Source organism: Solanum lycopersicum, chromosome 1, assembly GCF_036512215.1.
Source record: "Solanum lycopersicum chromosome 1, SLM_r2.1".
NCBI classification, from domain to species: domain Eukaryota; kingdom Viridiplantae; phylum Streptophyta; class Magnoliopsida; order Solanales; family Solanaceae; genus Solanum; species Solanum lycopersicum.
Window position 1 is genome coordinate 93,249,549 of NC_090800.1, and position 11,038 is coordinate 93,260,586.

The 11,038-nt window shown below is 38.2% G+C and overlaps 1 protein-coding gene across 3 annotated transcripts; it reads left to right on the forward strand.

Moving 5' to 3' along the window:
* Positions 1-6,730: 6,730 nt before the first annotated feature.
* On the forward strand, positions 6,731-10,649 carry LOC101259787 (protein BASIC PENTACYSTEINE5). Of its 3 annotated transcripts, none has more exons than XM_069290463.1 (4): positions 6,817-6,922; positions 8,241-8,340; positions 9,062-9,226; positions 9,444-10,649. In XM_069290463.1, exons 3-4 carry the CDS (start codon positions 9,158-9,160, stop codon positions 10,314-10,316), a joined length of 942 nt encoding a protein of 313 aa, XP_069146564.1. In that variant the 5' UTR covers positions 6,817-6,922; positions 8,241-8,340; positions 9,062-9,157; the 3' UTR covers positions 10,317-10,649. The 3 variants fall into 3 exon arrangements, with proteins under 3 accessions (XP_004230934.1, XP_069146564.1, XP_010315340.1); XM_010317038.4 differs by lacking the exon at positions 8,241-8,340 and adding an exon at positions 7,162-7,201 and having other exon boundaries at positions 6,819-6,922; XM_004230886.5 differs by lacking the exon at positions 8,241-8,340 and having other exon boundaries at positions 6,731-6,922.
* The last annotated feature ends 389 nt before the right edge of the window (positions 10,650-11,038 follow it).

Here is an 11,038-nt window from a genome sequence, read left to right on the forward strand (position 1 = left end):
AGTGATGCTCTCCCATGGACGATCTGCTACGGGAAGTGGCTCCAACAGCCCTCCTGGTTGTCTTTGCTCCACCTTATCTTGTTGACAAACAAGACAAGTCTGCACATACCTCTCAATATCGTCCCGCATACGTGGCCAGAAGTAAAGAGCTTCAATCAGCGCCCTTGTCCTTCGTTGACCTGGATGCCCCGCCCATGGCGTATCGTGGCTCTCCTTTATAATCCGCCGTCTGATTGAGCCGAACTTTGGTACATAGATTCGCCGGCCAGTGGTAAGCAAGACCCCGTCTTCTACCCAAAAACGCCTGGTTCGGCTTTGGGCAGCAAGTTCCAATATCTTCTTGGCTTCTGGATCATGCTGCATACCGTCCTTGATTGCGCCTTGTAAATCACAACGAGCTGAAGAGATAGCCGCTAGATCAGCCTTCCTGCGTAAGGCATCAGCCACTACATTGCCCCTACCTGGTTTGTATTCCAAGGTATAGTCAAATTCTGCCAAGAAGTCTTGCCATCGAGCCTGCTTCGGTGTGATCTTCTTCTGTGACTGAAAATAGCTAGTGGCAACATTGTCAGTTTTTACCACGAACTTGGAACCCAAAAGATAGTGTCTCCATGTACGCAGACAATGTACAATGGCCGTCATTTCCTTCTCTTGCACAGTGTATCGACGTTCAGCTTCATTCAACTTCCGGCTTTCAAATGCTATAGGGTGTCTTTCCTGCATTAAGACTCCCCCAATGGCAAAATTAGAAGCGTCCGTATGGATCTCGAAGGTCTTGGTGAAATCAGGCAGCATCAAGACTGGTTCTTCAGTAACCGCAGTCTTCAGACCCTCGAACGCCCATGGCCTGTTCTTCTTCAGTAGCTCGGTCAGTGGGGCGGCTTTGGCTGAGTACCCACTAATGAACCTGCGATAATAATTCGCAAGTCCAAGAAATGTACGCAGCTCGGTCACTTTGGTAGGCGCTTCCCAATCTTGGATCGCCTTTACCTTTGCCTCGTCCATACGAAGTTCACCTTGACTGATCACATATCCCAAAAAGTGTATTTTGGGTTGTGCAAACTCGCACTTCTCCCGCTTAACATAAAGTTGGTTTTCCCGCAAGATCGTAAAGACTTTCTTTAAATGCATCACATGCTCCTCCAATGTGTCGCTATAGATGACAATGTCGTCTAAGTACACCACTACAAACTGATCCAAATAGGGGTGTAGGATGTCGTTCATTAGCGTGCAAAAGGTGGCAGGGGCTTTGGTTAAGCCGAAGGGCATCACCAACCATTCGAATGCTCCGTACCTGGTTACGCACGCTGTCTTCGGTTCATCCCCGTCTGCGATGCGTACTTGATAATAGCCTTTCCGAAGATCCATCTTGGTAAAATACTTGGCCTGTCCAAGACGGTCAAATAAATCTGCGATTAATGGGATCGGATATTTGTTCCGGATAGTGATCTTATTGAGAGCCCTGTAATCAATGCACAACCGCATCGATCCGTCTTTCTTTTTCTGGAACAAGACAGGTGCGCCATAAGGTGCCTTAGATGGACGGATGTGTCCTGCTTCGAGGATCTCTTTTAATTGCTTCCTCAATTCTTCTAACTCAGGTGGAGCCATGCGGTAGGGTGCACGCGCAGGTGGTTTGGCTCCAACCTCTAACTCGATCATGTGGTCTACCTCGCGCCTTGGAGGTAGTGTTTTTGGCAGCTCATCCGGCATTACATCACCGTTTTCTTCCAAAACAGCTTCTATGATGGGAGGCAAGGGTTCCATAACACCATGGTCTTCATCCGAACTTGCCATAGTGGCAAGAAATGTTGGTGCTCCCTTCTTCATGCCCTTCACGATCTGCATGGCTGACAAATGAGCGTGCCCGTCTTTCTTCGGAACCTTAACAAGAGGTACCATGCATGATTTTTCCCCTTCCAACACCATGAGTTGTTGAAGATATGGATCAATCATGGTGTGGCAGTGTTGAAAGAATTCCTGCCCAAGAATGATGTCGAAAATGTCCAAAGGGGCAACGGTAAAATTCGTCTTACCAAGCCATTGCCCTAAGGTGATGTCGACCGCACGAGCTATTCCACAAACGGGAGTCGGTGGAGCATTGACCGTCTTAATGCGGTTATTACTTGGAACAAATTTCAGTCCCAACTTTTCCGCCATTGTCTTGGTCATGATGTTTGCTTCTGCACCAGAATCCACCATGGCCCGAGCTGGTTTTCCGTTGATAAAGATGTCTACATACTGCGTCCTGCAGTCTCTTGGCTGGACAGACTGTTTGGCTATGGCACCATACAGACTAACCATGCCTAATTGAGTTGTGTCTGCTGCTTTTTGCCTTTTCCTGTGCCTCCTTTTCCTTCCGTTCACGGACGATGGCACCAAGGCTCTTCATCTCCGGGCACCTGGCATAACCGTGTGGTCCGCCACATAAATAGCACCCGTCTCCTCTGCTGGACTGCGTCCGCTTCTTTGAGAACTTTTGTCGCTCAAACCGTCTACCATCCGATTTGGGTGGGTCACGCTGTTTGGGAGGTGCTGGCTGTTCTCTGCCTCGGCCATGGTCTCCCCCTCCTTTAGCCTGACCGCCCCTCACTTCCTTGCCCTTCGCCTTGTCCAAACGATCATGTTTGAAATCTGTCAAGGTCTCCGCTTGAGTGATGGCCTCGTTGATGGTTTTTACTTGGCGCCGTTCTAACTCGGTCCTCGCCCAATTCTGCAGCCCGTCCATGAAGGTGAACAGCATGTCATCCTCCGTGAGTTGGGGAATTTGTAGGGTCAAAATTGTGAACTCCTTCACATATGCCCGAATGCTTTCCGTCTGCCTCAACTCCCGAAGTTTGCGCTTCATCTCATAGACAGCATTGTTGGGGAAGAAAGCTGTCTTGAATTCCTCTACGAATTGTTCCCACGTGTCGATGGTGCATGTGCCTCTCTCAATCTCGGCATCCTTGCGCTTCCACCACAACATGGCTACATCGGAAAGATACAACACGGCGATGTTGATCCTACTAGCATCGCTCCTGACCCGATTGCACTTAAAGTAATTCTCCAAATGCCAAAGGAAATTTCCCACCTCCAAAACGTCGCGGACGCCTTTGAATATTGGTGGCTTGGGGACCTCGACTCGAGTCTCCCTTTCCTGGACAGGTGATGTTGATCCACCAACTTCTCGCTCTTCTTCAAGAGTCACCACCTTGTTCTTCAGTGTCTCGATCATTGCAAGGGATTCCAAGAACCTGAACTCTAAGGAAGTAATGGATTCCTTCATTGCTAATTCAGCCCGCCTGCGCACATCCAACTCCTTCCGAAGGTTTTCAACATCTCCAAGGGATTGGTTTTCATGGGCTTTGAAGTCTCTGTCTACCCCGTTCAAACGTCGGCCTAGGACCTCAATGGCCTGATCAGCCATTTCGACCCTTGCAAACAACTCCTCTCCAGCAGTTATGTCTACGACGTCCTCACCATTGTCGTCGTCACTCCCCTCGATAATTGGGGGTAGAAGAGATGGTTGTCCTTCACTTGGTGTGGGATCAGCTACAATTACTTCGTTTCCCTTCGACTTGTTCTTCCCTTTCTTGTTTTTCTTTCCTCCATCAGGACGGTTGTTGGTGGTGCTGGCAGCGGCTCCGTCTCCTTCGTTAGTCATTTTCTTACGATGAACCTCGCTCTGATACCAATTTTCACGGACCTAACGATTCTGACAATACTCCGTGCGGCACTTGACGGTTTGCTCACAAATCTTTCACGTTCTTGCAAACTCAAGTAAGCTTTAAACTCGGATCGCTAAGAAAATAAGAAGAAAGACACAAAGACAGAATTTCGGAAGAAGGACTTGTATTACTTGTTGGATTATTGGATGCTTTACAAATGAAAGACTACTACTATTTATACTATTCTAATTCTAAGAATAAAGTGCTGATTTACAAGTCCTATGTACATGCTTCATATCCCTAGAAGATGTCTCATCTACTTCCGAAAAGGCTCCTAGAATCCTTCTAGTCTGCCTCAAAATCTGCCCCCAAGGTTGCCTCAAAATCTGCTCCCAAGGTCAGCTCCAAGACTCTAGGCAAGCCCCTCCAAGTCCCTTGGGAAGCCTGGGCTGCTGACTGCCTGTTGTTGGGCCGCCTGGGCTGCTGCCAGCATTGGGCCTATTGGAACAGGCTGCCCAACAAGCTGCTGCGGTTTGGGCTGGAAAAGTGGCGAGACGTCACACTACGCTCTCTGTGTAGGAAATTTGAACTCAATTAATTAAACATGCTTTTTAATAATAATAAAGTAAAATAATTAAATTAATTAATTAAAAAATATTAACTATTAGTTAGATAAATTAATTAACAAAATTTTAAGTAAAATTAAAACCTTTTCGAGACATTTTTTAATATTAATAAAATTTACTAATTACATACACACATAATTATTTTAAACTGTTTGAAATTGAAAAATCTCAATGATTAATCTATATTGTGGAGGTTCAAAATTGAGTGTCAACATAAAAAAAATTAGTACTTTAGCAGTTGTTTGATATAAGCTCTAAACTCACCGCTATAATAATTTTGGGATAAATTTTAGTATTGTTTTTTAATTATGAGTTTAATCATAGGTGGTATGTAGTTTCTGAATCATTTATTTTATATCATAATGATAAGATAAATTTATTTTATATACATGAATAACTTATTGCATGATAATATATTCTCGATTAAATAAAAAATTTTAAGTTTAACTAAAATAATCCTTATATTTCAATGCGGATGACTGATAATTCTTTATTTTTCGAGATAATTAATATATTTTTAGAAATTTTATGAAACATATGTCTAACTTTTAATGAACTTGCAAACTATCCCAGGTGATAAAAATTTAGGATTGAGTTGATCTTAATTCATATCTTATTATTAAAATCTTTATATTATCATACTATTATTATTTATTTTTCATAATTAACATATAAATTTGGGAAAACAAAGTGTTTATATTTGAAGTTGATACAAAAACCTATAACTTGTTCTACTTCTAAAGCCTCAAAACTTTAGAGGTCCAAAAAAAATTGTTGGCTTTGAAACGAATATTCATTTTTTTTCATAGTTTTTCGCTTGGTATTTTTACTCTTTTTTGTTTAGATATCGCGTGGTATTTGCTCGAACACGGAAAACACTTTAATATGACTTCCAAAGCTATTTTTAGCTATCCCCTCGACCTTTATACTGATGTTATAATAGTTAATTCTCTGATTCCATGAATTTCCTGACTACAAGACTTTACATGGATAGAGTTCGATATTTCTTTGTCGAGATTGATCCAACTCTTTTCTTTCATCGGTTGATGATTGTATCCTATTCATATTAAGTGGGGCATCCATTTCCTCAAATGTCTAGTTGTTGCAATTAGGGTTGTTCAAAATTGAAACGTAATTGTCAACCTAACAATATACATATATATGTATATCAAAAAAGTAAATTATCAAATTAATAATTGATAAACATAGTAAAATTTATAATTACATATCTAATAATACAAGATATGAATTATTCAATTTTCTTATTGAATTAATATTAATCTGTTAAGAATAGTTAAATTACATTTATAGCTTTATTGTATCTAAGTTTCTTAAAATGATAGAAGCCTAATTTCTTAGGACCTAAATATTGTAATATGTGAGGTGTTTTTGCTTAATTTTGTCTATATATGAAATAAATTAAGTAAAACGATAAGGTTTGTAAATAAATAAAGGATGTACGAATTCAAAACCTCAAAGCAATTCCAACCGGGAAACTTACCTAAATATGTACTATATTAATAAAATATTTATTATTTAAAGTAATAATATTTTTTAATTTGTTTACTTTTAATAAATTTATAATACAATATTAATATATATTACAAAAAACAATTTATAAACATATATACTATAAATTTTATTAATAAATAATATATTTATCACACATTTTAATACACTAATATCTTACCAACAAGCATATATATTTTAAAGTAATTATAATACATATATATTGCATAGATAATCAACTTTTAAAACATATAATCAATTTATCATGTTATTGCTATATATTATTATAAATGGTTATAATAAAAAATATTATTAAAATGAAATTATTTATTAAAAGATACCTATTTAAATAATTTTTCCATTTCCCAAGTCTTTTTTTTTTAATTAACATTGTTAATTGACTGATAAGTAGGCCAATAATCTCTAAATTCAGAGAAAATCAAGCGCTACCATATTGATTAGATTAGCAAATTAGTATATTTAAGATAGATAATCATTAAGCTAAATCGCCTAATAAAGTATCTCTATTTGCAATCAAATCGGCATATTTCAACATCTAAATATCTCAAACAGGTAGCTTGGAGGCTAAAAGCAATTTCGTTAACAGACAACTTAAGTATTACATGTTGTTCAAACTTTAAAGGATACGTGGCAAGTAGCTTTTTAAAAATCTAATAATAACTTCGAAAAAAGTCTCTCGCACCTACTTTTCTTATGTTATAGAAAAAAATTAAAGCAATTGATTTGTAAATATAAGTTCCCATAGAGATTAAGACGGGAAAAAATTTATTCGTATCGGATGTTTACACCAAGCCAATACAATTTTCATTATTAAGTGATTTAATGAAGTAAAACGAACTATAAATCTAAACGCATATTCTTTTTATTTTTTTTTAGCTAAATATTTATTGTTGTATTTGTATCAAAAACGCATATATAAAGGACAATGACTTTTGCTCTTAAAAATATGTTTATTTTTCAAAAATTAAATTAATATTTTTCTTTTATTATAAAATATAAAATGAACAATTTATTGTTGCAAACATAATTAAATTCCAGTGGAGGGGTTCGGAAAAGGGTTTTCACTCACCGGCGATTCGCTAATGATCATACTTCACTCGCCGTCTTACTTCGCCGGTAATTTTTCTCTGCAATTTTCACCTTCTTCTCGCCGTCATTCATTCTCAATCAATTTCTATGATTGTCTCTCATATTTTTTACCCACAGCATATTTTTAAAGCATTCTCTATAGCTACGTCGATGTTGTTTTAGTGTGTGTTTGAACGTTGAAACCCTAGTTTATCGTTTTGCTGATGTTATGTTTCGAGAAAGTGATGTTGTAGTCATGAATTTGTCTAGTTTCACTGTTTCTGCAGGTACTTCAATTCAGTAGCAAAGCCACGAATTTCATTAGAGGTATATATATATATATATATATATATATATATATATATATTGTTCAACACACCACCCTTCAGCCTTGGCAACACCCCAGTTATTGGTTTAGCCATATCAAGTCTTGCTAATTTAATGATAGGTTTACTATTTATTCTGATGACTCATCGTGAGTTTCTAAATTTTGTTTCACTTGAATGGAATGTATGGGTTCTTATTGAAGAGGGGGAGTTTAAGCCTTTTAGGTTCAAGTAAACGTGAATTCGATGGCCTTGACTTGAATTATGAAGTTTGATTTTGTATTGCTTTGTAAATTTTCATCGTTTTAGTATATTGGAATCTCTCTACTTGATCGACTAGGCCAATTGAAATTATTTTGAATCAGAATAACCAAGTAATGTTTCATCCAATGGTTAGCTATACTCTGGAGTTGGCAGGTCTTTGGTTCAATCTTGAATTAATGAAAGCTCAAATTGGATGGGAAGCATATGCAAAAAAATTTAGCTACCTCTTGAGATTGAATCTAAAATCAGTTTTTTCCTATGTTTGCTTCATTGTTCTATTTTGCCATCTTATGTCTCATGATAAGCCTCATCCGATAATTAATGACTTTTTTAGCAGCCACCAGCAGAGATTATGTTGGATATGCAAAGTTTATCCCTCTCCTCCACTCTCTGACATATAGCTTATTGGTATACTAAATTGATGCTCTTTCCCTTTTTTTGTCAGTGGTTAATGTGAACATACATGTCATGGATGTGATATGTTTCTTTCTGGCATTGTTTCCTCCAGCACAAGTAACCTTGTGTTTTATTGAAATCTTCGATGCAGATTCTCACCTTTCTTGCTTACCGGTTTGCCTCCACTAGAGTTGACTTTTTGTGCCATATCACTATTCTCTGTTTCTTTCTCTCTTCTTTTATATATGTAATGGCATCAGAATCATTAACATTGATATGTATTCTCAAACCTCGATTTCTTTTCTTGCAGTAGAGGTGATTCTTTTTGTAATCTTTGTCTCTGAAGTGAAGGTTTCACTATTTTTATTGTATGTGCTCAGGATATATTGTCAACTCTAATCTGCAATAAGACATGTATACTGGCAGCAACTAAGTTGACAATTATAATATGAACCAACTGGCCTAGAGTGGAGAGAGAAGGTGTAACATTATGAAGATTTATATTTGAAAAGGATAATGAATACAAGTGACTGCACAGTGACTACATCTTCCTGCTACTATAAAAGTGATCTCTCCTCATTTGTGTATACTAGGAAAAACATTTTTTTTTTCTGTTTCTCAAGTAAGTCTGTTTCTTAGATATACATTTCCTCTTGCATTATTTGGGAGGTGCAAATTCCTAGTAAACTGGGTTACTCAGAAAGATAAGTCTGTCCCTTTGGCTTGGTAGTATGATGTATGGAAAGATGTTTCATTATCAAGCACTAGAAGACCGCCTTCTGTTATATCTACTCCTTAGATACACCTTCATCTTGCAAATATTGTCGTCAATTTGACCTACTATTTGCATGAAAGTGGGTCGTACCTTGAGGCTTAAGCACTGGTTGAGGATTGTCCGTGTTTGGGGATGATTAGTTTTCAAAAGGCTCGATGCACTATTTACATGGCCGCTGTTGCTACTGAGTGTATAATATCTCTTTCTTTTTTGCTAGGCTGTTGCCATGACAGACAGTTCTTTAAAGAACAAGCATCCGTGCTTTTATGTTATGCCAATTTGCTTTTGTATATTTGAACAATTGATTGAAACTCTCATCTGTTTCACTAGTGGATGATTTATTTTATTATATCGGCGTTGGAATAGCTAGTTTGAAAAAGAAATTTTTACAACCTTTTTATTTCCTTCCCCTCTTTATTTTTGCAGGATGACTGCTGGGTGGTGAGCTAGTTGATGTTAGATCCAGAAGGTACTATATAGACGCAGATACAAGTCTGCTCCTCATCAAGCACAACAGATAAGATGGACGACGGAGGCCAACGAGAAAATAGGAGACACAGAATGGATTATTCCAAAGGATGTTATGCACCGGTAAGAAAAGTACAATCATTATGAAAGGTCAAGGCAATACAACTACAACACCTTAATCACAAGCTAGCTAGGAATGTACTGAATACATTGCAAGAATTTACTGAATATAATGAATCATCCAATAACAAGAATGCTTAATATATTTCAATTTTTTTTTAAATATATCTTGACATCATGATCAGTAGTAATGTTGTTCACTACTATTACTTCACTGTAGTGGAACGTGGTACCTCCTTACCAGATGAAGGACCAAGAGGCTTTCATCATGAATACAAAAATCAGAATGGTCTTTGCTGAAAGAGATGCTGCTGTTGAAGAACGTAATAGAGCAGTGATTGAAAAGAAGGAAGCATACGCTGAGCGAGATTTTGCAATCCAGCAGCGAGATACCGCATTTGCTGAGCGAGATACTGCCATAAAAGAAAGGGACAATGCAATAGCTGCCCTCCACTTTCTCGAAAGTACCACGAATGGCTCATTGGGTTGTAGGACACGTGGGACAAAGCGCCCTGAGCAACCTAAAAATCATCGCAACTATAACACGGATTCTGTTTGTATCAATAGGGATGTGCCCGTAGCTGATGCTTTTCCTATATCAGCCATATCATCTGAAGCTGCAAAAGCACTCCAAGTAAAACGGTCAAAAGTAAATAAAGGCATGTCAACAAAGTCAGCAAAATCCCCAAGGAAGACAAAGAAAGTGAATGAAGATTTGAATCGGCATCTTTCAAAAGATGGATCTAAAGCTGAATGGGATGCTCATGATCTTGGCTCAATAGACCAGATCCAGTTTGACGAGTCTACCATGCCAATACCTGTTTGCACATGTACAGGAATACCAAGGCAGTGTTACAAATGGGGAAGTGGGGGTTGGCAGTCATCTTGCTGCACCACATATCTGTCAGAGTATCCACTACCACAATTGCCAAACAAACGACATGCTCGTTTAGGTGGTAGGAAAATGAGTGGAAGCGTTTTTAGCAGATTGCTTACAAGGTTTGCAGTAGCTGACCGTGATCTGTCTATGCCCATCGATCTTAAGACTTATTGGGCTAAACATGGTACAAATCGCTACATTACCATTAAGTGATGCAACAATGTTGATTTGCTAGCCAGTTGCTATTGTAGGCCTGGATGCCAGAGATGCTTGATAGGTAGTCGAGGAAGCAAAACACAAAGAGCTAGACTTAATGAGTGATCAAAAGCCCTTTCGGATGGTCACACGACGACCTTGTGCTGTGAGTACAGGTCTCTTAACTGACTTTTGGTTCAGTTACTTACAGCACTTTTTTGGTACTTATTGTTAGTTCTCTGTTTTTTAGCACTTAATCTTGTACAAAGGAGTTTCTAGGAATTGCAGGTATACTATTTTGAGCTTCTCCTTATTCAAGACAACTAATAAGAAAGCTTCTAGTTTTAATGATTCTCATCTTAGTTGAACCTTAACCTGTTCGTCTAGCAACTTCAGCCTGCTGATGTTGTTATCCCATTAAAAGGAATGCTTAGGATAACCGATTAAGCGGTGGCACGAGTTCTACAAGAGACGGTCAGTTAGTTACTTCCTGTCTATGTAAGTCTCGGTGGATAGAGTTATTTGACACTTGTGTGTCAAACTGGTTTGGACGTTACAAAAAAAGTAGATCAAGCAGTCCTAAAAGGAACAAAGTGTTATTAATGATCTCAACTTCTTTTTAACATGAGAAGCACAATGTTTTGACTCCAGAATATGGAAGCAAATGCAATATTGTTCCACCGAATATTTCAGTTTCAATGAGCTGATTTTCTCATACAACAGTATGCCCAATAAAGTTG

Bases quoted from the DNA above. Each gene is read 5' to 3' on its own strand.
- LOC101259787 (XM_004230886.5), top strand. From the start codon at position 9,158: ATGGACGACGGAGGCCAACGAGAAAATAGGAGACACAGAATGGATTAT. The intron at 9,227-9,443 runs GTAAGAAAAGTA...ACTTCACTGTAG, and splicing joins CCAAAGGATGTTATGCACCG to TGGAACGTGGTACCTCCTTA.